At 39.3% G+C, this 27,280-nt stretch overlaps 2 protein-coding genes across 2 annotated transcripts in view; both read left to right on the top strand.

Annotated features, from left to right (window-relative positions):
* Positions 1 to 6,765: 6,765 nt before the first annotated feature.
* On the top strand, positions 6,766 to 21,849 carry LOC146557228 (protein mono-ADP-ribosyltransferase PARP14-like). The gene is made up of 14 exons (XM_085250551.1): positions 6,766 to 6,931; positions 7,047 to 7,147; positions 7,608 to 7,638; positions 8,086 to 9,824; positions 10,130 to 10,360; positions 10,494 to 10,715; positions 12,640 to 12,700; positions 12,797 to 12,946; positions 13,155 to 13,217; positions 13,449 to 13,625; positions 18,034 to 18,258; positions 18,355 to 18,833; positions 19,107 to 19,281; positions 20,666 to 21,849. Exons 1-14 carry the CDS (start codon positions 6,766 to 6,768, stop codon positions 20,947 to 20,949), a joined length of 4,104 nt encoding a protein of 1,367 aa, XP_085106677.1. The 3' UTR covers positions 20,950 to 21,849.
* Positions 21,850 to 23,721: 1,872 nt separating this feature from the next.
* Positions 23,722 to 27,280, top strand: part of LOC146557227 (extended synaptotagmin-3-like) — a 15,087-nt gene continuing 11,528 nt past the window's right edge. The window contains exons 1-9 of the mRNA XM_085249149.1: positions 23,722 to 24,713; positions 25,404 to 25,445; positions 25,758 to 25,892; positions 26,005 to 26,081; positions 26,180 to 26,249; positions 26,335 to 26,424; positions 26,506 to 26,561; positions 26,672 to 26,792; positions 26,994 to 27,170. Coding sequence (XP_085105275.1) covers positions 24,366 to 24,713; positions 25,404 to 25,445; positions 25,758 to 25,892; positions 26,005 to 26,081; positions 26,180 to 26,249; positions 26,335 to 26,424; positions 26,506 to 26,561; positions 26,672 to 26,792; positions 26,994 to 27,170 — 1,116 coding nt within the window. The 5' untranslated portion in view covers positions 23,722 to 24,365. The remainder of the gene's footprint in view (positions 24,714 to 25,403; positions 25,446 to 25,757; positions 25,893 to 26,004; positions 26,082 to 26,179; positions 26,250 to 26,334; positions 26,425 to 26,505; positions 26,562 to 26,671; positions 26,793 to 26,993; positions 27,171 to 27,280) is intronic.

Raw genomic sequence — 27,280 nt, 5'->3', positions numbered from 1 at the left:
TCACTGTTGACCTCCCTCAGCTTTTATTACCACTAATCATTTATTTAAGCTCAGTTTTTAAAACCTTAGGATGTAACTACAGCCCAGCCCATGCAGCTGTATATGAATGACTAACCTCGTATTGTGTATGGATTATCTCAGTGATAAGGCTGAAGTTTGGTCCTTTTACAGCATCCTGCCATGTGATTACATTTGTTCCTGACCACCGAGAACACTCACGTTAACTTTTATCGAGTGGAAAAAAAGTTAGCTTGTTTATGTTATGCTAACATAGCTGTATCGCTAGCGGTCACGTAGCACATCATTATATACCAGCTAGCCAAACTTCAGTAACCCTACAAACGTCACTGCTGTTTAGCTTTCTGTCTTCATTTATGCTGGAAGTGATAACAGAGCTGTACGTTTTAATTTGTTTCCAAAACCCCGCAGTCAGGACATGCTATATTGTATTTAGATAGAAGCTAGCGAGCTAACTCCCTGCAACTTCTAACTCCGTTAAATGTCATAAATTCCGTTTTCATGGATGCCTGGATGTTAAACTCAATTGTTACACCTGGTAGAGCAGAACGCTGATCATTTTATTAAAGATGAAAGACTTTAGACAGTTTTTCAACTCTCAGTAATGCCATAGTGATCGTTTGATATATGGACCTGCAGCGGAGTTTAGACCCAGACACGGCTAGTGACGTCAGACTGAACAACCGGATATCGCCGTGTCCAGTCAGTGTCTGTCTGCCCTGGTCTCACGTCTCTGTTCCCTCTGTTGCAGTGCCTGCATGTGAGTCTGTGTCTTTAGTTCAGTCTGTGTTATGTTTCCTGTTTTACTTTGAAAGTCCGTGTCTCATGTATATGCGTCTGGTTTTGCTTCCTTTGTCTCGTTAGGCCTGATTTGCCCCAGCTGTGTTTCCCTCCTGTTACCCATTCCCTGATTGCTCCCTCTGTGTATTTAAGCCCTGTGTTTCTCTGTGTTGTGGTCTACCCTCATTTAGGATGTGTGTTCTGCCTGCTTGCGCATGTAAATTTATTTGTGTTTTTTGGGTTTTTGTCACATTTGCCAGCAATAAAAGCTGAGTTTTGAAATACACTTTTGCCTCTGAGCGTCTGCACTTTGGGTCCTCCTTACCACGACTCCTGCCTGCACACAGCCCTAACCTGACAGTTTTCAGCCAAATAAAATCATTTTGTTATCTTGGGGTCAGTTGTTTTTCTCAAATCTATGACATGTTGTGCTCTTTCTTGACACACTCACATACTCACATTAGAAGAGTGTGTGTGTACCTAAATACAATTTATAATCTAGTTTATTGCATTTCCTTGCAGTTAGTTTGTGTTTAAAAAAAAATTCAGATATTTTCTCAAAATTCTTTCTTATCATAGAGTGAGGTCATGGAAGACTTTTGGGTTTGTTTTTTAAATTGTGTCATTTTTTTAGTGTCCAATCCAATACATTTTTTTAAAACAACTTTAACAGAGTACTGTAAAAAGCAGCAGCACACAACAGATATAACAATATAAACATGTCAACAACAATAATAACATCACATCAGATTGTATCACACTCATTCTGAGTTAAAAGCCAAGGAATAAAAATGAGTATTAAGATGTGGTTTAAAAACGGGTGTGAGGAGGCCATCCTACCATGGGCAGGAAGATCTTTCCACATTTGGCCCCTGGATTTCAGCTGGGGCTTAGGGACCACTAGAAGCAGCTGATCAATAGACCTTAGCTCAGATATTTATGGTTTTCTTGATCCATTAAATGTTTATAAAAGAAATGAAATCTTAAAATGGATCCTAAAACAAACAGGGAACCAGTGGAGGGATCTGGCCCTGGTTAAAAGACTAGCCACAGCATTTTGGATTAACTGACACGGAGGTTAGTCACTGTTGGTTTAACGCAGGGCTGTAGAGTCCCCCGGTCCAAGAGAAGAGCAGCACACGCACCACTAGTTCTGAAAACAATAACCTCAGTCTTGCTTTCATTGAATTAAAAAAAAAATACTAATAAGTCCATTCATACTGTGGCGTGTTGGGGGAGCAGCTAGTTCTCTCCCATCATGCCTTGGGACATGTGCTGCTGTTTAGATGTTCTTGTTTTATTGTTTATGGTTATGTTACTTTTAACTGTTATCTTGAATGTTGTGTTTACGCTGTGGGGCAGAGTCACTGACAGTTGTTTTGTAGAGAGTGTGCTGTACCATGAGTCCTGCTCCTCACATACAAGGTCTTAAATAATCAGGCCCCATCTTATCTTAATGACCTTGTAGTACCATATCACCCTATTAGAGCGCTCCGCTCTCGCTCTGCAGGCCTACTTGTTGTTCCTAGAGTATTTAAAAGTAGAATGGGAGGGAGAGCCTTCAGTTTTCAGGCCCCTCTTCTGTGGAACCAGCTTCCAGTTTGGATTCAGGAGACAGACACTATCTCTACTTTTAAGATTAGGCTTAAAACTTTCCTTTTTTCTAAAGCATATAGTTAGGGCTGGACCAGGTGACCCTGAATCCTCCCTTTGTTATGCTGCAATAGATGTAGGCTGCCGGGGGATTCCCATGATGCATTGAGTTTTTCCTTTCCAGTCACCTTTCTCACTCACTATGTATTAATAGACCTCTCTGCATTGAATCATATCTGTTATTAACCTCTGTCTCTCTTCCACAGCATGTCTTTATCCTGTCTTCCTTCTCTCACCCCAACCGGTCGCAGCAGATGGCCGCCCCTCCCTGAGCCTGGTTCTGCCGGAGGTTTCTTCCTGTTAAAAGGGAGTTTTTCCTTCCCACTGTCGCCAAAGTGCTTGCTCATAGGGGGTCATATGATTGTTGGGTTTTTCTCTGTATCTATGAAGCGCCTTGAGGCGACTTTTGTTGTGATTTGGCGCTATATAAATAAAATTGAATTGAATTGAATTGAATTCTGTTGTGCTGTTGTTGACCACTGAGGCACATTGTGACACCAGCAAGTGTTTTAAAAAAAAAAATCACCCCCAAGGGAAGAAGGTAAAGAGAAAAAAAGGATTGGCTCAAGAATTCATTTGTTGGTTTATGTCTAAAATTTAAGAGAACTGTATTTCCTTCAGGATTAATAAAGTATTCTGATTCTGATTTTGCAATTGCAATCTTTTCTAGACTAATTCTGGATATTTCCATAAAGGATGATTATGTTCTTGCCACTGCTGAAAATCATCCAAATATGCTATTTTCTTCTGTTTCACCAGGTAACTTAGCGGGGACATATATAACTGCAAAAAAAGTTTCTCTGATGCAGATCACCAGAAAATTATTGACATGGTTGTCAATTTTATGGCAATGGCACATATTTTGCTGTCAATGCTAGCTACTCTGCTTGTGACAGCTACTGCAAGCCAAATCCAAATGGAGAGAAGTTTATGTACGTCTGCCGAGTTCTGGCTGGGGACTCCTACTTGGACAACCTCCACTGATCTGTACGACAGTGTTGTGGACAAAACCCCCAATCCCACCATGTTTGTTGTCTTCCATGCCACTCAGGCTTATCCTGAGTATTTGATTACATTTAAGTGATGCAGCCAACAAGGGAGATTATAAATCATAACTTGATATTACGTATAGCTCCATATTTTTATTCCTGGACTGTACTCGAGTGGCTTTTCATAATTCAGAGTTCAAAAAATCCTTTGGGGGCAACTGTGGCGCAGGAGTTTGGGAAGCGCATCTGTAACCGGAAGGTCGCCGGTTCGATCCCTGGACTCTCTGTCCTGGTCGTTGTGTCCTTGGGCAAGACACTTTACCCTACCGCCTACTGGTGTTGGCCAGAGGGGCTGATGGCGCGATATGGCAGCCTCGCTTCTGTCAGTCTGCCCCAGGGCAGCTGTGGCTACAACTGTAGCTGCCTCCACCAGTGTATGAATGTGAGAGTGAATGAATAGTGGCATTGTAAAGCGCTTTGGGTACCTTGAAAAGCGCTATATAAATCCAATCCATTATTAAATAGAGGGTTTACTGGTTTTCACCCTCTTCCTGAAACATCCCTTTTCTCCTTTGGCTTCTGTGCCCAAATTCAGAAAGATGTGCATGAGATTAATATATTAAGCAAACAATTTGGAGCTCCCAGATACCTCCAGCTCCTCGGTTGTGGCTCATCCTTCTTGCTCTGATAGACTGTATTCTATGTTTAGACGTGACTGGAGATATTGTCAACAGCCATTTAATGATTTTATGTTTATTTTAGCAGCAGTATGACTTCATGCTGACAAAAAGCACTACAGATGTGATGTTTACTGTGAAAGTGCGGATGGAGAAATATTGAGAAAGTCAGAAAGAGTTCCTTTGTCTCTATGTGGATGTGAAAAAAAAGCATAAAAACAAACAAACAAAAAACAAACAATAGGGTGCCTAGAGAGTAACTGAGGTACTGCATGTGAGAATGAGGCAGGATATGTACGAGGACAGCAAGATAGTGGAGAGGTGTGGTAGGTGTGACAGGTTTAAGGTGGGGGTGGGATTACATTCGGCTCTGAGCTCCTTATTGTTTGCAATTTCTGAAGGACAGACTGAAAGTTGACTATGGCTCCATCGCAAATGCCATTGTTATCTATAGTGAGCAGGTGGAAGTGACCCTGTAGGGCTCGAGCTATGTTTTAGAGATAAGAGAAATGAAAGTCGATAGAAACATGAGAATACATGTGGGGGTGGGGGGCAGGGGAAACAGTGAATACGGAGTGAATAAAAACAAAACTAATTTATAAAATAATTATATTTTGTCAATTCATTTGCTTTTTTGTTTTCAGGTTTTAATTTTAAATTTTGTTCTTTTGAGTCACTGATAAATTTAGACCATTTTTTGGATGCTCAATCACCCCTAAATTTCCTCATAGCTCCCCTAAAATAACTGTTATTTTTATTATTGTTTATTATTGTTTCCTGACTTTGTCTTCTAATGTTAAATTTTGCCAACTTTTCTATCAGAGAGGGTAAACTTTAGAGTAAAAACAGGTTTAAATGTTGTGTGTTCTTGATGTCATGGTGTTACAGATCATTCACACAAGAGCATCTGCATGGTTCCACAGCACAAGTGAATCTGTGGTGCAGATTAGAAATTTGGCTTAAACAAGCAAAAGTGCAATTTTCTTCTGGTAATCGATGGTCAGTAATGTGACTTCAAGCATGAATTAAAAAGTGTTATGTGTTTATGTTCTCTAAATAACAAATGAAAGCTAATGTTGGCTAGATAATATTTATAAGATTATAGCTTATTTTAACCTAATTAATAGCTGCCAGCCAAGGAGCTGATTTACTTTGTTTTATTTTGTTAATATTTGAGATTCTGGATGAACTGGATGAATTACGGTATAGACAGAAACACTGACTTATTGGAACTTACCTGCCAATGGCCACATTCAGTTAAAATGTTGCCACAAACTTTATTGGGTTGTAAATTCATTTTCACTGTTGCATTTGCCTTCTGGGTGTCAGCACAAAGAATCACAGCTCACAATAACTTCTAATGTGAGCTTCAGTAGATTTTCTTAATGTACAGGTTATGATCAGCTGACTTATTTATTTATACAAGTGAATTCCACAAGATGTCAGCAGTTCCACAGGATGTTGGCATATGCCCTACACTGACAGTATATACTGTGTTTATACCAGACAGTATACAGCTGGTATAAGGGTGGAATTCAGTGAATTAATCTAAGCATCATCAGATTTAAATTAATCTCTGCTAATAAATTAAATAATACAATATGTTACAAAGTCAAAAAATATAAGAAATAGCTCTAATATATACAAATAGTTTAATTATAAATATCCAAAATATTACAGGTGCCTACAGTTCCTTTTTGACACCAGAAGAAGCCCATTCGTTAATAAATCCGACCCTTTATAATGACAGCTTTGTTTTAATGAACTTTGTTGTATGAAAGACTCATGAAGTGACAAATGGATTTAAACCGATTATGTTAACTGTGCATATTTTGAACTTCTCTTGGAAAAAGGAAAAAAAATAAACGTTTGTCTTTTAGTGGAATAGCTAATAAAAAGGGCACATTTAGAATAGAATAAACCTTTATTATCTCACGGATGAGAAATTTCGGTGTTACAGAGCTCTTACAGCAAGGGAAAATAAAATATAAAAGGTGGGTGGTCCTATAAACATACAGGTATATCCAGGTAACAATGTACAATATATGTATAGAAAATTTGAAAAACATTGTACGGAGATATGTATAAAATGTACAGTAAACAAACAAGCTTTAAATTTCCAATTTTAAAATTATGTCAATACTAGACAACGGAAGGCAGCAGCAACACTCCAATCACATTGTCTTCAGGTTGTGGAAGCATATTTGTTGCATATTTTTTGCAGTCGTTGTTGATGATTTCAGTTTTTCCTCGTAAACATGCTGCATCTTGAATCTGCAATGTGTTTTTCTCAAATGTTTTTTCTTTTCTTTTCAGTTTTTTCCCAACATTTTGGGAAATTTGCTCGTCTGTCTAGTCAAAGTTTTGTTTGTTGTTTTTTTTTTTTTTCATAAATGGGCAAGTTAATTTTTCTAATAATACCGCCAATATAAACAGTATGTTAAACATTAAAATCGTTTTGTTTGTTTGTTTGTTTGTTTGTTTGTTTGTTTGTTAAATGCATTTCAACCTGTCTAACACTGATACTCGCAGAGTTTGTTTTTTTTTAGTTTCCACCATGGGAGGAACCAGTCCTACATGCAGTCTACCAAGTGAAGCAGAAAGTGAAAGACTTTATTCTTCTTTGTGCGTCTTCCCGGCCTCTAACGATGGCCGAGGCACACTCGTATCCTCTGCTTGTTGGATTCGAAGAAACCAACATACCCAATTTAGAAACAAAGTTACTGCAGTACTTTCGTACTGTCGGTGGCGACTGTGAGATTGAGTATGAAAATGGCAGCAGGACAGCGAAACTGCACTTCACGAGAGAGGAGGGTAAGTTTGGCTCCATGAAGTAAACTGAAAATAATACTACTACTAATAATAGCTTCTACGCCGTATTATCAGTGGAGTTCTTTACTGCAGATTTTCTCTCTCTCTTGTGTCACAGATCAGAGGAATGTTCTGGCGAAAGAGTCTCATCAGATCAGTTTGGAAAAGGGCGTTTTGAAGCTGACGGTTCGTTTACCCACTGAAGCGAAATCATCACAGGTATTATTTATGATAGGCCGGTGTAGTCAAGGGAGATCTGCATACCAAGAATAGTTTTGTATGCCCTTGCCAATATAAATATGCTAAAGTAAAATATAGTAATGTTACACTATTTGTGGGTGGAAGTTGTTGAACCTCCTCCCCAGACTTCGAACTTAAGATTAGTTTATAGTAAACAATGATCTGTGTCTCGGTTTTGAGCTGTTTATCCGGTTCTAAAGGTCACATGACTTACCGTGAACTCAAAGCTGTTCTCTCTTTCTGCTATAGGAATATTGCAAACAAAAAAACCCATTACTGTGTCTTTTGTTTTATTCTGCTTTACACAAATTAAGTACAATTAAATATTTTTTCCATTATATTTCTTTAAAGACCAACAGCTATTTATAGTCTGGTCACACAAGATTTCAGTATAATAAAAAAATGGTGAATACATTTATATTTTTTTTGTTCCACACAGGAATTCCCATTGGATAAAGACAACACGAAATGTAAGTACTGAATAAAAACAACACCTCAGTCTTATGCCATGCATGCTATATATGTAATGAAGGTATTTAGTTTCTACATAATATTTTTTTACAACCATGTGTTTGTCAAAAACTTCTACAAATCTCTAACTGGTATTTAAGGTGTTTTTTCTCTGATTAAGCATGTCTGGGTACATGAAACATTTTCCTGCTGTAATTTTGAATCGAGGAATCACTCCTCAACTCAAATACGAACTTTTGTCTAAAATATGAATTTGTCAGTTCTATTCATTTGTCTAACCCCTCTGTTTTATCAGGTTAGAGTATGTTGTCATCGTTTCACAGAAATTGTGGCTTGACATTGCAATTGTTAGTGATAGCTGATGCATGCTGTTGAGCTGGGTAAATAGAAACAAAAGGTCTTACATATCTAAATTGTTTTACATGTTTGTATTTTTTTCATTACAGCTGTTAAAAACATAAAGACGAAGAATTCCATAAAGAATGACGAGGCCAGAGTTAATCGGTTTTCTGTTTTAAAAAGTTTAAGAAGGTCATTTAAGGGCAAGGCGTCAATAAAACTTCCCGCTGCCATCTCAGAGCCCATTGACAGTGCTGTCCTCAGATACCTAGCTCAAAATAAATCAGCAGCAGAGACCATTTGCAGTGAAATGGACAAACACTTCTGCATCGTAAACCTCGGCCAAACCACTGTGACCTTGAGTCCTGTATCTTCTTTACTAAAGCAAAAGGATGCCAAAGCCATCATCAAAGAGTGGACTGATACTGTGAAGTTAGTGTTTAAAAAATCTGTGTCAAAGTTCAAATCTGTGAAGTTCTGTCCAGATTCAGATGCATGGAAAGAGTCTGAGGAAAAGATCAGAGAGATGTTACTGAATGAAAATGTGATTGTAGTACCTGATAAAGACAGAGGTGCTTTATCAGTGGCTGGTCCTGTTAGTGATGTCGACAGACTGGAGAAATCTCTTTCTGAAACTATTAACAAGATTGCAAAAACGATCCACAGGGACAAATCTCTTTCTGAAATTATAAACAAAATCCACAGGGAGAAAACAAGTAAAACTGTAGAGATCGAAGTGTCACCATCAGTTTTCCATCTCCTGCATCAAAATGGGCTTTTGGACAACCTTCTACTTGTGTATCCAGAGGTCAAGTTGTCACCAGAGAGTCCTAATCTGAAAATAACTGGTTTAGGGGAAGAGATTAATGCAGCAATCAATGTTATATTAGATGCAGTACTTACAGTAAAACGACAGAATCTGGAAGTAGATAAAGATGTGCTTGAACTGTTGAAGGATGAGCAACAAGAGGAGCTTACAGATGCTCTCCTCACATCTCATCGAATAAACGCAGCGTTTGAAATCAGTGGGAACAGGGTGCAGCTCCTTGCTGTTTCTGACACAGATCTGTCTCATGCTCAGGACCATCTAGGACAGCTGTTAACAACTCAGTACATTAATGTTGAAGACAGTAATGTCCTGAAGAAGCCAGAGTGGCAGCAGCTGGTCAGTCACTTAGAGCAGGCTAACAGTAAGCCATGCAGAACTCGAATCAACACAACTGCTCAACAAGTCGTGGTGTCAGGCTACAAGGATAGTGCCATAAAGGTTCAGCATCAGCTTGGTGACTTCTTAACACAGAACGCTCAAATAGAAGAAACTGTTGTGGTCAAAGCTAATGCTGTCGTTGAATACTTGGAAGGTTTTAACACATCTTGGATGGAGAAAGTGAAAGACAAGGTGAGAGTGTCCTACAGAAATGAGGCCATCTGTCTGAGTGGATCCAGAGTGAATGTGACACATTGCAAGACTGTGGTTGAAGGTGTCGTCTCTGCTGTAGTCTTTGACAGTCTGAATGTCTGCATGTCTGGAGTGAAGAAGCTCTTCCAGGAGAATGAAACACTGTATGTTTCCTCAATCAAAACTAAAACTGGTTGCCTGGTTCAACTAGTTAATAAGCCAGGTGGTGGACAAGACAATGATGACACTGCTGTTCAGGATATAGTGGCTGCTGTCAGGCAGGAGTTTGGAAACCACGGTGTCACTCATTCTCAACAAACTCCTCCTCCCAAAGCTCACAAGCCACCAGTTTTTCAGCCTACTGGATTGGACCTGTACTTGTATCATGTGCAGACAAATGAAGGCCTGGACATTGTTCTTACAAAGGGAAATATAGAGGCTGCCATGGTAATTTGGATTTTTATTATACTTAATTCAGATTAGATAGTTCTCTTAAGACAGAACTTTTCTTACCACAAGATGACAGACTGCAAGAGTATGTATGTAGCATTGACTACTCACCCTATCAAGCTTTAAATTATTATATAAATTATTATATAATAATTATTTAAATTGTATAAATTATTATTATAAATTATCTTTTTAGTAAAGGGGTTCACTGTGTCTTCTTTTATTATTATTTTTTGTTTTCTTGTTTATAATAGTTATTTGCACTGCTGAACTGACGACTGGTCACTTTCATAACTTTTTAGACAGAGGTGATTGTGAACAGTGTGCCTCCAAACCTCAACCTGAACAGTGGTGAAGTTTCAAAAGCCATCTTGCGTGCAGCTGGACCCAAACTTCAGCAGTCAATAAATGCACAGGGTGCTGCTGGAAATGTTGGTGAGATCATTGTTACTGAGGGCTGCCAACTAAACAGCAAAAAAGTTTTTCACTTAATTGCACCTTACTGGGATAATGGACAAGGCACATCCGAAGAGGTAATGTATTTCATCATATATAATACATTTTTAATAATCATCACAGTCTAAAATTGATGACATATGCATATTCCTGAAACTAAATGTCATTATCTTTAATATTATTAAATAGTATTTATTTGTTGCCTTACAGTGTTTGCAAGGACTCTTTTTGGATTGTTTAGACATGGCAGAGAATAATAATCTAACCTCCATATCCTTGCCTGCAATTAGCACTGGAGACCTGTGTTTCCCAACAGCTGTCGTAGCTTCTTTGATGTTGGATACAATCTTAGAATTTAGCAAAATGAGACGCCCCAAGCACCTGAAGATGGTTGTGATTGTACTTTACCCAGTTGATACACAGTGTATTCAGGTAAGGAAAGCTTGCACCTTAATATATCATATTTAAATAAACAGCAAGTCAAGTTTTTCTTTGGACATTGGCTGCCTTTTAATTTATTTTCAGACCATTTTCAGAGGATTTTTTGTTTTGTTTTGTTTCTCTTGGCACTTTGCACTGACCTATGAATCATGCAAGCATAACAAACTCATGGGTTGAACCAGTTTTGTATTCACGTATTAGTAAAGATGTGAATACAATTATTTTTCTTTAAGTATGTCATGCCTGTCAGGCATGTTTGTTCCCATTTCTTTGCCTGACTCTACATAAAATATCACAGATAATACAGTTAGACAGACATAAAAAAAAGGATTTTTCACAATGATATTCAAGCAGAAAACTTGCATTGGGCGCAGTTTGTCCTTAAAAAAATCTGAGAAAATTGGACAAGCGGACGAGAAAGGAAGAAGTGGTGGGAATCTTCCTCTGGGCATAGATTCAACAAGGTGCTAGAAAGATTCCTCAGAGATTCTGTTCCATACTGATATAACAGCAGATGTAATAATGATGTAATAACATATATAAACATATATAAATGATATAATTATATATTTGTTTCTTTCTTGTGTTTCTTGTGTTTTAGATGTATAATTTAATGCCCCCTCTCTTGAATCACTATCTTATCATAGTAGAGGAGTTTGTATGTTCCAGGTATCCCAGAGGCTATCTTGTCAGTAGGTCCTCCCATGACAAACTGATCCTGGGTGAGGGACCAGACAAAGAGCGATTTAAAAACTACAATGAGAACAAAATCAAGGGAACAGTTTACTCTGCCTGGGATAGGTTTACAGGAGCCCCACCCTGGAGCTTGAGAGGGTGCCTGAGGGCGAGTGCCTGATGACTGAGCCTTAGCGTATGGATCCCAGCCGTGCACAGCCCAAAAATGCGACATGGAACTAGCCTGCTGTAGGCCTACCACCCACAAGAGGCGGTGCAGTGTGTGCTAAGCAGCAGCCAGGGGTGGCGACCCCAGCAAACCCATCCCTAACTACCAAAATTAGCATTTGGGGCATGGAACATCACCTCTCTGATGGGAAAGGAGCCCGAGGTAGTGCGTGAGGTCAGGAAGTACCGGCTAGATATAGTTTGGCTGTAGTTATCCAAGGTGAGAGGCGGTAGCCTGGGGTGGGTATCTTAGTATCCCAAAGTTTGCTGTCTGTACATTAGTTTTCCCCAGTGGATGACAGGGTTTGTTCTCTGCACCTTCGGGTCAGGGACTGTTGTCTGTGCCTATGCGCCAAACACATGTGCTCCAACTATAGGAGGATCACACTCCTCCAGTGTGTGAATGGGTGGATGACTGGAAATGTAAAGCGCTTTGGGGTCCTTAGGGACTAGTAAAGCGCTATATAAATACAGGCCATTTACCATTTACCATTTAATTTAATTTTCATTGCTGCAGATTTATTAGCTGCTTATCCCAAATTCCCTTTCAAGTACGTACCAAGAGTGCTCTGCCGGATTGAGGTCTGTGGAGGCCACTGGTACAAAGTATTTTTCCAGTCTTCTGTTGTCCAGTGTTGGTGAGCCTGTGTGAATTTTAGTCTCAGTTTCCTGTTCTTAGCTGGCAGGTGTGGTCCCCACTGTGGTCTTCTGTTGCTGTACCTCATCTACTTCAGATGTGTTGTGCTTTCATAGATGTTTTTCTGCATACATGTTTGCAACGAGTGGTTGAGTCATTGTTGCCTTCATACCACCTCAGAGTAGTCTTGCAAGTGTTCTCTGACCTCCAGCACAGAGATGGGCCTCAAGTGGCCTTTTACGAAATTGAATTCTGTGTGAACTTTGTTTTTAAACTCTGCAGGCTGGTGCTTGGTATATTGCATCGTTTAACTTCTATCTTGGTTTAAATATTAGTGAATTTTTTCAGTTGTAGAATTTGGTTTTATTTTTGCAGGATTTCAGTCAGGAATTTAAGAAGTTTCCAAATGCCTCAGGCGATTCACGTTCAACAAAAGGTGAATGCACATAATATTGTTTGTTTTTAATTTTTTTTATCACAACTTTTGCAAACATTTCAAATGTTGTTGTTTTTTTTCAATTGTTGATGCCAGGAGGCCCCTTCTCTAAGCTCACCTCGACCTCAGATATGCATGAGACAAAAATGGGAAATGTGACTATACAGGTAGTCACAAGAGACATAACCAAGGAGACAACTGATATCATTGTCAACTCGTCCAATGAAAGCTTTTCACTTAAGTCAGGTAAATCATAGAAAAAAGTGGAATATTCAAGTTCTGAAAAATATTTATAGTTATATGTAATTCTCTCCTCACTACTGCACAGTGGACATAGCAGTCAACAGAAGAATTAAGCATCTTATTAAATTAAGTATTAAATTACACAAAAGATGAATACAGTAATCATTATCTTAAATTTTTATTATGTGTATAATTTTTCCACTTTATCCAGGAGTCTCTAAAGCTATTCTAGACGCAGCTGGTAAGGCTGTTGAAGTGGAATGCCATAACTTTGGTAAGAAATCACTTTAACTTTTAGATTTTATGACACTGTAACTCAGAGTAGACTCAACCTACAGTATAACAGTTTGGGTTTTTTTCAACAATAAAAATGAAGCTGACTTAATATAAAGCCCATTTTTGTAATCATACTCTAAGATTGCCAATAAAGGAAATATGGCCTAAATAAGCATCCTCATGGTCATTAAGGGTAAAAGACATAAAGATCCACGATCTCCACATTTAGGTGCCAAGTCCAATCCAGGCATGATAATGACTCAGCCAGGTAACCTAAAGTGTAAGAAGATCCTTCACGTGGTTGGAGATTCTGACCCAGTAAAAATCAACAAGATTGTGAAAGATGCACTTCAGATGTGTGTGAAAAGCTCCTACACCTCTGTATCATTTCCTGCAATTGGCACAGGTGAGATTTGTTCATGTATGTCAGAAGTTCATGATATGGGAAATCTACATACCATAGATACGTTAAGCCCAAACCAGAGACTTGTATTATGAAAGAGGTTATGCTTCAGATTAGAGATCAACAGACATGAAATAACCTCCTACTGACCAATCAATTCTCTGCACAATAGCAATTAAAACAATTACTCTATAAGTATTAATGCATGATCTTAAAACTGGACATGAATTTGCACTAGTTAACTTTATGTCAAATTTGCACACAGTCTAAGCCGGATCTTTACTTACTGTCAAAGCTTTAAACACCAACACCATACATGCAGCTGAAGGAACTTCTGAACTGAAAAACTATTGTCAGCAGAAAGTATAATTGTGGACAAATAGTATGTTTACACATGAAGCAAACGTTTCACTGATAGCAACTCAAAACTGTAAGACCAGACTGACCAGTCTGTGCACTGCCTGTGTTAACTAAAAGAAAGACTACAGCTCATGGCCTCACACATGGCTCTTGGAATGCCTAGAACAATACAAGATCAATGGGACCGTAACACTCTTCATCAGGAGTTTGATGGGGATGTGGCGAACAACAGTATAGGCTAACTTCAAGACAATTGCACATGTCATTGTCAAGTGCAGGATTTAACAAGGACTTTAGAGGCTTTGGCAGTGGCTGGAAAAACGCTGGTGTTTGAGGAGTTCAGTGAGGCAGGTGAAAAAGACTGTAAGACTGCCTCAAGGCAATTCTGGCAACTCAGGATCCCACTGACACATCTTTCAGCAGAGTGTGGGGATGAGGGAATGAGTCATCCATCACTGAGGGTGAGGTCACCAAGTCAGTTAAACAACTCCTTCTAGCAGCCCCTGGGGTCGACGAGGTTAACCCCAAATTCCTGAAGGATGCTTTAGGGCTTCCTTGGTTGACTTGCCTCTACATTGTTGAATAGAAATCTGAAGCGATACCTCTGGATTGGCACATTGGGGTAGTGGCTATCTTCAAGAAGGGGGACTGGAGTATGTGCTCCAACTATAGGGGACTCACGCTTCTCAGTCTGGGTAAGTCTATGACAGGGTGCTGGAAAGGAGGCTGTCCATCAGTCGAACCTCGGATGTGGTTTTTCGTCCTGTTTGCAGAACATTGGATCAGTCATGAGCACTGGGTAGTGACCAAAAGAACGAGATCACGGATAAAGGTGGTGGAAATTTGCTTTCTTTGAATGGTGACTGTTTTTAAACGCTTACATGTACACACACAGTTAATGTCCCTCCATTTAGAAAGATGGAGGCATCAGAGTGAACTTCTCCATTCAACACAGAGGCTCTCACAACCTAAATCATGATGTCAGTTCTGAATAAATTTATTTTTTTTAATTACATTTATGTATGCTGTATGCATTTTGTTCATTCCTAAGTTGTGAGTCTACATAACAGCCAAAATACTGTCTTTAATTATTAACATTTGAAATGATGAAGGCACTTGAAAGTTAGCTGCCTTCACAGAAAAACACAAACACTTTAAGTACTGTATAAACTGTGTTTACTCTTTCCTTCCCAGGCTTCTAGAATTCCGATTGGCCAAAATTTCTGCACGGCTAGGATTTCACATGTTCTTGACAGTGTTTGACTGTGTTTTTGGCGTTTACATCTGGACAGGTTTTTAAAAAAAAACAAAAATGGAAAAATTCAATTTTCAAAAATACCCGTGTATGTATGGACGTAGCCTCAGTCTCTGGTTTCGACACCTTCTCAGATGTATGCTCATGATGGATAACAATAGTAGTAGTCGTGGTGGTGGGTATTCTTGTTAGACTTTCTTTTTCAGAACCATACAAACTTTAATTGGGTGATGTCACAGTGTTTTGAGTTTTGTGTGGAATTATTATTCTTTCCTTTGCATTAAGACAGGGGTGGGGTAGCTCCAGGCCTCGAGGGCCGGTGTCCTGCAGGTTTTAGATGTGTCCTTGATCCAACACGGCTGATTTAAATGGCTAAATTAGTCCATTAGTCAAGTTGTCCAGTGGCCTAGTTATGAACTAATCATTTGATTCAGGTGTGGTGGCCCAGGGTGATATCTAAAACTTGCAGGACAACAGCCCTTGAGGCCTTGAGTTCCCCACCCCTGCATTAAGAAGATTTTTTAAGTTTAAGCTTTGTACATTTTAGTTATTTTAGTGTATGCATTTGGGTCCTCTCTGCCTGAAACACAGCACCTCCATGACGGGTGACCTGGGTCATGACCCCCCCCCCCATAACACCTCTTAACCTTTCTGATGAAACAAAAAAGTGTAAAACTCCCCTTGGCCAGTTAAAAGGTTTTGCAGTGTGCTCAGATTTACAAAAAATGCACTACAAACTGAATTGTTTATCTTTTAAGGTAGAGAGCATGAGGCTGGGCATTGGCAAAATAAGTAAAACATCCAAAGGCAGGTTTTATGCTTCCGTAAGAATAGCTAAAGCATTCTGACAGAGCTGAACTTGTCACTCTGGTTCATCCAGTAAACAATGAGACTCATTATGTACGCAAGTGCCTTAGGTCCATAATGACAAACAAAGTATGGACATAAAGTGCAACTTATCATTTTTGAAATGAGGCAATTTTCTGTGTTGATTTTTTTAAATAGATTTTTTAATTATTATTAACCACATAGTGAATTTTGGGATTTATAAGTTGAACATCACCATTTATGGAAAATTCCATTAAAAAACAAAACAAACAAACAAAAACAGTGTACATAAAATTAATGTTTCAATAAAATACTCGATTAGCTAAATTAAACTCTAATAACTTCTACTGTAAAAATAATATTCTGACATCTAATCTTCTTAGAAGAGACACTTGCTGGCCTATACAGGGAGTGCAGAATTATTAGGCAAGTTGTATTTTTGAGGAATAATTTTATTATTGAACAACAACCATGTTCTCAATGAACCCAAAAAACTCATTAATATCAAAGCTGAATGTTTTTGGAAGTAGTTTTTAGTTTGTTTTTAGTTTTAGCTATTTTAGGGGGATATCTGTGTGTGCAGGTGACTATTACTGTGCATAATTATTAGGCAACTTAACAAAAAACAAATATATACCCATTTCAATTATTTATTTTTACCAGTGAAACCAATATAACATCTCCACATTCACAAATAGACATTTCTGACATTCAAAAACAAAACAAAAACAAATCAGCGACCAATATAGCCACCTTTCTTTGCAAGGACACTCAAAAGCCTGCCATCCATGGATCCTGTCAGTGTTTTGATCTGTTCACCATCAACATTGCGTGCAGCAGCAACCACAGCCTCCCAGACACTGTTCAGAGAGGTGTACTGTTTTCCCTCCTTGTAAATCTCACATTTGATGATGGACCACAGGTTCTCAATGGGGTTCAGATCAGGTGAACAAGGAGGCCATGTCATTAGTTTTTCTTCTTTTATACCCTTTCTTGCCAGCCACGCTGTGGAGTACTTGGACGCGTGTGATGGAGCATTGTCCTGCATGAAAATCATGTTTTTCTTGAAGGATGCAGACTTCTTCCTGTACCACTGCTTGAAGAAGGTGTCTTCCAGAAACTGGCAGTAGGACTGGGAGTTGAGCTTGACTCCATCCTCAACCCGAAAAGGCCCCACAAGCTCATCTTTGATGATACCAGCCCAAACCAGTACTCCACCTCCACCTTGCTGGCGTCTGAGTCGGACTGGAGCTCTCTGCCCTTTACCAATCCAGCCACGGGCCCATCCATCTGGCCCATCAAGACTCACTCTCATTTCATCAGTCCATAAAACCTTAGAAAAACCAGTCTTGAGATATTTCTTGGCCCAGTCTTGACACTTCAGCTTGTGTGTCTTGTTCAGTGGTGGTCGTCTTTCAGCCTTTCTTACCTTGGCCATGTCTCTGAGTTTTGCACACCTTGTGCTTTTGGGCACTCCAGTGATGTTGCAGCTCTGAAATATGGCCAAACTGGTGGCAAGTGGCATCTTGGCAGCTGCACGCTTGACTTTTCTCAGTTCATGGGCAGTTATTTTGCGCCTTGGTTTTTCCACACGCTTCTTGCGACCCTGTTGACTATTTTGAATGAAATGCTTGATTGGTCGATGATCACGCTTCAGAAGCTTTGCAATTTTGAGACTGCTGCATCCCTCTGCAAGATATCTCACTATTTTTGACTTTTCTGAGCCTGTCAAGTCCTTCTTTTGACCCATTTTGCCAAAGGAAAGGAAGTTGCCTAATAATTCTGCACTCCCTGTACACCTCATGATTATCAGACTGCATAACTACTAAACCTCCTTCTGTGTAACTTGAATCAACTTACAGAAGACTGATGCTCTGGAAAGTTTACTAACAAAACCTGAGACTACACATAAATAGCATGTACAAATCAGTTCTTCAAATTATAATAATAGTATTATAATATTTTTAGGTCAAGGTAATGTAAACGCAAGCCTAGTAGCAGATGCCATGTTGGATGCAGTGATTGATGTGATGAGCCAAAACTCTTCCGGTCCCCTGACCACAATCCGCATAGTTATTTTCCAGAAAGCTATGCTAAAAGATTTCCACAGCAGCCTGGAACAGAGAGAAGCTACTGATCCTAATCCTAAGGATAAAGGACAGGGAACCTGGGGAGGCATTGGCAAAGTCCAAGGTAAAAATATGTAGAAGAAAAATCCAGCACTGTTCTGCTGTCTCCGGTCAATGTTGAACCTTAACTTCTAATGGGTTTTGAAATGTGGTTTTTCAGGAATGTTTACTGATGGAAATACTGAAAAACCAAAGAAAGAGAAAGACTGCACAGCTGAAGGTCAGGAAGCTGATGCCACTTGCTTCCATATTTGTGGTGTCACTCAGGCTGATGTAGATATAGCCAAGAAACTATTGTTTCAAGAGCCTGAGACAACCACAATTGAGGACGAAGCCATTGGTAAACTCTGTGATGCAGACCACCAGAAAATTGATGACATGGAGAAGACCATGGGTATAAGCATAAAAATAGAAAACAGTAAAGTCAAGCTCACTATTGAAGGACTGAGCAATGATGTGCTTAAAGCTACCTCTGAGATCAATATGATGCTAACCAGGAAAAGAGAGGGTATTCCTGAGCAGTGGGAACGCATGCCAGCTGAGGCCACATGTCAGGCTTTTGCAGTACAAGCCAAGACATCAGAATATGATGAAATCCTGAAACATTTTCAGGCCTCATGCAGTGGATTTGTTACAAAGGTAACATTTGTTATTTATCACTCAGATCATTAGAGCAAAAGGTTTTTGGTGAATGGATCATCAAATTGATACTGACTAATCATTTCTAGATTTAAATTGAAAATGTATTTTCATGCATCTGTTCAAGTCTTTGTGCAGTCAAACCATTATGAAGTTAGTGTTAAACATTTTTTTTTAAATCTTTTAAAAAGTTTGTTTCACAAGAAAGCCAATAAAAGCAGTTAACATAAATCTACATCAGACTACACAAAAAAGCACTTTTCTTCCTCTCAGATTGAGCGGATCCAGAACCCTGGATTGTGGAAGAGTCTAGAGATTAAGAAGCGTGAGATGGAGTTGAGAAATGGTCATCAGAATAACGAGAGACGTCTTTTCCATGGTACCTGCAACAGAGCTGTGTCAAATATTAATGACCGTGGGTTCAACAGGAGCTATGCAGGAAAGAATGGTGAGATATTTGTGGGTGGGGGATGTGTCAGTGTGCCAATTGTTTTCAGTTTGATCTTAACGCTACCGAGAGTTACAGAGTTGGCCATAAACACACTTTTTCAAAATCAGCTTTAGACTACAGAAAGAATGGAATACACAGAATGTGGAGAAAACTTGCACAAGGAACAATGCTGAAAATAAATATTTTAGAAGACAGTGAGAGACAATAAAAGGTGGGAATGCGGAGATCAGAATAGGGATTATAAGTACTGGGATTGTGGCTGGTAAAAGGAAAGAGCTGGCTGATATGATGGGCAAAAAGGAAGGTAGATATATATTGTGTGTAGGATACCAGGCGGAAGGGAAGCAAGGTCAGGAGCACCGGAGGTGGATTCAAGCTGTGCTACAATGATATTGAAAGGAAATGAAACAGAGTATGGATAATCTTGAAGGGAGAGAATGTGAATAGTGTTGTGGAGGGGAAGAGAGTGTCAGACAGAATCATGGGTTTCAGGCTGGAAATCAAAGGGTTGATATTGTCTTCAGGGGGAGAAAGTGGTGACTGGAACAGCCTTCAGTGGAGATCTAGGTGAAAGGAACAGAGGTCAAATTTGGAAGAACAGATGGAAGGGGGTTTTGCTAAAAGGATGAAAATGGCTGTGGCCACCAAGTAAAGTCAAAAATCGAATATATGGGTCCACAGTGTTTGGGTTGTGGCTGCCCCTCCGGTGTACTTGCTGTAATTTCTATCTGTGGAAACCGAGGACTGAATCTTCAGATGATGTCTTCTGCTCATCACAAGACAGAGAGAGAAAAAACTACCGCATTTTCCGAGCCGCCTTCTTTATACTCTTTTGTCCATTTGCCTCTCTCTCTCTCCTCCTGTCTGTCATTTACATACATCCAGCCACACTCTATCATCCTCTCCATCTTCAACCTTTCAGTCTCTTTTAACTAAGGCGGTGGTTATTTCGTTGAAAGCATTTCCTTACATCTTCTTCTTTTCCATATTATACTTAACAAAATTTTTCAATAAATACACCGCATATGAACTTTCAGTTGTGTATTCAACAGCACTTCATACCATTTCTCTTATTCAGAATCATGTATAATGATTGGTTGGCAACATATTTCTATGTCTTTGACTACAAGTTAATTTGATTTACTATTAGCAGAAGCACACAGAAATAAACTCTGTTTTTGTATCAGACATAAAAGACTGGATGTTAATATTTTCTACTCTCTCTGTTAGTGTGAGTTTAATGTGAGGTTAACCTCAATGTGAGGTTATGGAAGTTTGAGAGGATTTAGTGTTTGATTTTCAGACTGGTGCAACTACTAGGAATAACAGAAAGCGTGTCAAAGCGTTTTTCCGTTGACTTTCTGCTGCTCTTCATTTTCAGCTGCATTATATGGCAATGGCACATACTTTGCTGTCAATGCTAGTTATTCTGCCAGTGACACCTACTCCAAGCCAAATCAGAACGGGGAAAAGTTTATGTACGTCTGCCGAGTTCTGACTGGTGACTTCACTCTTGGACAGAAAGGCATGGTTACACCACCAGCAAAAAAACTCGGATCCACTGACCTGTACGACAGTGTTGTGGACAACATTGCCAATCCCACCATGTTTGTTGTCTTCCATGACACCCAGGCTTGTCCTGAGTATTTGATTACATTCAAGTAATGGTAAATGGTCTGTATTTGTATAGCGCTTTACTTGGTCCTAAGGACCCCAAAGCGCTTCACACTATACACAATCATCCACCCATTCACACACACATTTGTGATGGCAAGCTACAGTGTAGCCACAGCCGCCCTGAGGCGCACTGACAGAGGCGAGCCAGTGAACAAGATTATGAGACATAATCAACTTACATCATAAAAGTGAGCCCATTATGCTACTTTTTAACTCTATGTATTTATTCTTTGACTCTATTAGACTAGCTCTGCATGGTCCACAGTTCAAAATCATTTGAGCCTTTTATTGGCTCAAATTGTGGTCATCAGAGTTTTGTAACCTTGTAAACCAAAATATCTGAAAATCTTGTGTTTGTGCATCTATAGATGATAGTTTGTGTGCTTGTAAAAAAATATTTACACGTTACACTTTTTTTTTGTTAAGGTCTGTTTACAGACAAAGCAAAAAATTACATGTAAAACTCTGCACTTGAGTTCCCTGGCTGTGTGTGTTTCAACTTGCAACTACGAATTTTGACCTGATTATTCTTCCTTTCAGCTGATTGGTCAATGTCATGTCAATCACAAATTTAACAATCCAGCCAGAGAACAGATGGGTTTGGCTGTCAGAGAGGTGCTTTACAGGAATACAGGAAAAATAGAGAAAACAATAAAACATAAGATGGTCACAGGAGGAGATAGATGCCCCTGATCTTGAGACACAAAAACTCAAAAGCATGGAGGACTCCACCCAAAGTCCAACTTTATTTTACTCCTTTCGCCTCCTAGGCAAACCCTACACAGGTTTTTTTTGTCTTCTATTTTAAGTACAGAAGATTTGTGTTTTTTATGTGTTTGTATGTGTTGATTAAACATACAGTTTAAGGTTATCAAAGAAAGACTAAAAAGAAATAAAATCCTATTTTAAACTCTACACCTTCTGTTTCTGTCTTTACCTCTTCAGTATTGTATCACTGGAGGATCTTTACCTTCCAAAGCAACTTGAGGTGACTGCTGCTGCCATGTGGTGCTATATAAATAAAACTGAATTGAATTAAACTAATCCAGCTTTAACTTGTCACATGTTGTGAGTGTAGCTGTGTATCCATCTGAATCCATGGAAAGGTTTATCACTCTGTCCTAAATCTGTCTTTAAACTTACTTTTTTGGTCTTGCTTGCCTTAACTCTGTACCAAAATGCTTATTAGGATCACAGTCAGTCATAACATTTCTTCTGGACAAACATTTGAATGCTTGCCCATCCTACAAGAGGAGATGAACTGTTCTGCTCAGGGGAGATGGAAAGGCCTTATATGCTAAAACTAAACTAATCTTTAAAATTAAATCTAGTGCAAACTATGGATAGTGTAATACATTTCCCATTTCCTTACCATGATGAAAGTTGTTTTTAGTGAAATAAGGGTTGGGATGACAGCATCAGCACACTCTTATACGTGTAGTTTCACTTAAAAATTCATTCAGTTAAATTTCACCCTATACTGTCTCCTTGTGGAAGACAATAACAGTGTTCATCATATTCTGTGATTCTTTTCAAACAAATAACATCAATAACACTTTCTGTTAGAGGAACACAAACATTTTCTGGTAATTGTATAACAAATTTTGTGTATTTTCTAGGTATGAAAACCCCCCACATCTTTTAGTATAACATGAATTAAGTATAGAATTGCTTATATGCTGGGTTGACAGATTTTTAATTTTGTCAAGTTGTCAGTAGCCCAAATTACAAATAAAATAACATTTTCAGAAATTAATTTCTCATCATAATAAATGCATCTCATAACAGTTAAAATGTAAGCCCTGTTTGTCAGTAACCACTATCCACCTCCGTGAAAGAAATTTGTCAGGTTTGACCTAATGTGTAACTTCTATATCGAAATTAGACACATGAGACAAGTGAGATTTGTGGTATTTTTTTAATGCTTAAACATTTTTATTTCTAATATTAAGTATTGGCAGTACTGAAATATAACTTAAAACACTCTTTGAATATCAATTTTCAAACAAAGGATAGCCAACTAAAATACGTCTCTGTCCTAAGATCGAGTGGAACTCAAATAGGTTTTAAACGAGCTAACTGAAAGTTCTCACCACCTGTAACAGGCAGCGTGGAAAATAAATCCAGAACATTACTTAATATGTCTGTGAAGGTTCTCAGTCATCCAGCTCATCGTAGTCTAAGGAGCTTGCAAAGAAAAGCGTCTGGACTTCTTTAAGTTGCTTGAAGACGTTTCACCTCTCATCCGAGAAGCTTCTTCAGTTCTAATGTATACCTGGCCTAGCAGGAGGTCGTCAGATAAGTGATAATTTGTACGTAGAAGCTTACAAATGGTCTGTCTGCACTGATGTTAGGTAAAACAAGCCAAACATTATTTTTTTGTTAGAAATGAAGTAAGCTAACTAACACCGGGAAAGTCAAGCAGTTTCTTTCATGTGGACTTCGCTATGAGGTAAATTTCTTACCTGTTGCTTTTGAAGCCCAGATTTTCCTTTTAAGGAGCCGTCCTACTGTTAGGTAGCAGCGCGTGTTAAAAATGACAGTTTGACTCTTCGGCTGTTTTCTAGGGGCCTTGTCACTCATGAGCCTTTAGAATGGTCATTTTTCTCCCCCTGTCCGCTGTTAGTGTCCCGCGGTTTGATAACCACTGAGGGAAATCACAGTTGCCATCACAGAGCTTTATTTAAATCAGAGTCTCTGGTGTCGCCTGCACTCTGGCGCTATCTGCAGCACACAGTGAGTCACCGCACTATTATATCTGGATTTCTGCTGCGCTGTTCGCCAAAGACTGAAAGAGTGCACGCCATTTGAAAATGATTTTTCTTTATGTGTGTGCGCTTGCGCAAAAGCCACGCTTATGTTTTTTTTTTCTTGTTTATTGTTAAGGTGGAGTTTTCTTTTTATTTTTTTAATTGTCAGACAGAATCATGGGTTTCAGGCTGGAAATCAAAGGGTTGATGCTAAATGTTGTCAGTGTGTCTTCAGGGGGAGAAAGTGGTGATTGGAACAGCCTTCAGTGGAGATGTAGGTGAAAGGAACAGAGGTCAAATTTGGCAGAACAGATGGAAGTGGGTTTTGCTAAAAGGATGAAAATGGCTGTGGCCATCAAGTAAAGTCAAAAATAGAATATATGGCTCCACAGTTATTGTTTGGGTGGAGTTTTATTTTTATTTTTTTAATTAAGCTGACTGTATTCCCCACCCATGGGCGCAGGTGTGTCTACCTGCCATGGGAAGTTTCGAACGCGGAAGTTTGTAGGACTGTCATGGTTGCAGGGAGAGTGCGGCGGACTGGTTTAGCTGCTCTGTAAAACGAAATACGCAAAACAGCATCTTGTTCGGGCGCTGCGCCTACACAGGTTTTCTGGACTTCCCGACCCGAGTCGTCAGCCGTACAACGACCCAATGGCATCTCCCGGACCGGGGAGTACCACCGGCCCGGTGCAGGGAGCGGGGCTCGGGGAGAGCCCGTCGATGAGCACTGAGAAACTGAGCTCCTCGGCTGTCAATCGCATGTTAATGGAGTTTCTGATTTACTGCGGGAGAGCCGTGTTCATCTTCTACCCCGTATACCTGACGGGTTACCTGGGCCTCAGCATTAGCTGGGTGCTGCTGTGCATGTTTGTGCTTACTTGGTGGAAGAAAAATCGCCAGTGGAAGGACGCCCGGATCGGATCGGCTATTGATTTTGTGGACAATGAAAAGCACACGATCAACACCGAGCTGAAAGGTTCCCTACAAATGGCATCTTGGGTAGGTTATGTGTAAATATGTGTACAGTAAGAAACTGTCGCTCTGCGTCTGTTTTGCTTTAGAGCACTTCAGCAGCCTGGCAGCAAAGCCTTTCAGGTCAGCAGCTCTCCAGTCATGGTAGAAAAAGCTACCATGTCATTTATTTGTTTAAAACTGTAGGAAATAGTATCGTTCTCTCTTGCACTGTTTTGCATAACAAGACACACTCAGGCTGGTCCATTTTTTATTGCACCACACTCACCCAAAAGAGTGACTCATGGCACGCAACAAGGGTTAGGACAGACAATGAAATAGGTTTCTTCTAATGTTACAGGAGTTCAGCACGCACAGTGGCTGTGAAACCAGGTCAGAATTTACTGATGGCTGTAGTTCGTGTCTGACAGGCTTATCTGTTCGTGTGTCCATGACCATGAAACTTGCTGATGACAGAGCCCCTGATGACAATTAAATCAAAGTCTCAGTTCATGCAAGACATGTTTTAAATACAGCACACCCGAATTCTCCTTTTAAAGCAGTTGGATGAGTTCATTTTAAATGAATTATATTTGCATGACTAATTCTATAATTGTATTGTATAATTAATAAGTAATTCATCTTCTGCACTCTTCATGTCAGCATGTTGTGCAGACAGTTTCAACGGAGATTATGTTTACAAAACCACTTCTAACTTTAATCTATTTTTTCCTAAAGGTGAATTTCACTGATGTGGAGAAGGCTCAGTGGCTTAACAAGGTATAGTACTGAAGTTCACTTACTCGACCTCATCTGAGCTTTATGAGGTATGACACCAAGTATGTGTCCCATCAACACTCTGGGGGGGTTCATTGATAAATTAGCTGAAAGCAGACTGAATGAGTGATGATCTTTCATTTAATTACTGTTAAAAGAAATCGTATTAATTGGCTGTGACTTTGAAATGATAAACAAAAGTTTAATACTATATGCCTTTTCGAGTTCACCTAATTTAAAAGTACACTGTAAGTACGATTCCATTTACTGTTTGATCAAGGTGTTTCCACATGGTGTTTTTTGTTATGTGTTCAGGTGTTGGAGCAGGCGTGGCCCTTCTTTGGGATCTACATGGAGAAGTTATTAAGAGAAAACATCCAGAAGTCTGTCAGGACCTGCAGTACTGCACTCAAAGCATTTACTTTTACCAAGATCCATTTTGGACACGTAGTGAGTTGCTGTGATTTATGCACCATTCCTTTTTGTACTGCTTCAAGTCCACTTTAATATGCAATGAGTTTTGTGACTGAGTGAGTTTCTTTAAATGCTTCTTTATTTTCAGCCTCTCAAGATCACTGGAATAAGAGCCTACACACATGAAGTGGAACATAGGGAAGTGATTCTGGACATGAACTTAAGGTCGGTCAAATACATTTTTAAAATGTAAATTCCAAGTAGTCTGCATGTTGTTTTCTCTTGCTATCATTTATGTCTGACCAGCTCAGTTCACTCTGCAGTTATTCTGGTGATGTGGACATCGATGCTCAGGTGAACTCAGCAATCACAGCTGGTGTGAAAGGACTTAAAGTGAGCATCTCATTTTTCTGTCTTCTCTCTTTCTATCTGCGTCATGTTCTTACTGTTCTTCTAAAACTTTCTTTAAATCTTCCAGCTCCATGGGATGATGAGAGTTGTTTTAGAGCCTCTTATTGGTCAAGCACCTCTGGTGGGAGGAGTCACTTTTTTCTTCATTCGCCGCCCTGTAAGTGGCCATAGATTTTAATCCGTTATGTGATTAACATTGCTTAAATCTCCAATTGATCTCCAATTGATTTTTTTTCAGACACTGGAAATAAACTGGACTGGCATGACAAATGTTCTGGACAGCCCTGCTTTTGGGTAAGAAAATCCCAGCGGTGCTTTTAAATTGAATCATTCTCTTGTTGTCTCTTTAGGGTCATCCAGACTTTTTGATATTTATTTGTCTCACTCCATCTTTTGCCTTACAGTTCACTGTCAGAGGAGACTATCGTAGACATCATTGCTTCTCTCATGGTGTTGCCCAACCGCATGTGTATTCCCCTCATAGACCAGGTCAAAATGGACCAAATGAGGTTTCCACTTCCTCGTGTAAGTACCATCACATTTCCAATTCACACATTTAGCTTCACCTTATAACCAGCAGCTACTTGGATTTTTTTGAGTAAGCACAGTGAATTTTAAGACAACATACGTTGTATATGTATACTTTTTGCTCTTTTAACCTATTTTTACTTGTTAATTATACAAAGATTCTATCATTAATATGAATCATGTGCTTTTTCTTCCTAGGGGGTGGTGAGGGTCCACTTGCTGGAGGCAAGAGATCTGGTGGCTAAGGATACATACATGATGGGTTTAGTGAAAGGCAAATCAGACCCCTATGCCACACTCAGAGTGGGCAACATACACTTCAAAAGCAAGACCATCAAAGAGAATTTGCACCCAAAATGGAATGAAGTGTATGAGGTAGGCTAACACAAACACACTTCAGTGACACGCACTTTGATTTCAGTAATGGGATTACTATTTGATTCTGCTGTTTTTGTCCCTCTTTTAATTCTCAGACAAAATTGATT

The sequence above is a fragment of the Mchenga conophoros genome, linkage group LG16, assembly GCF_057382185.1.
Source record: "Mchenga conophoros isolate Kocher_MC1m ecotype Shallow Benthic linkage group LG16, M_conophoros_male_GT1.1, whole genome shotgun sequence".
Lineage (NCBI taxonomy): Eukaryota > Metazoa > Chordata > Actinopteri > Cichliformes > Cichlidae > Mchenga > Mchenga conophoros.
This window is presented reverse-complemented; position numbering and strand designations above follow the sequence as displayed.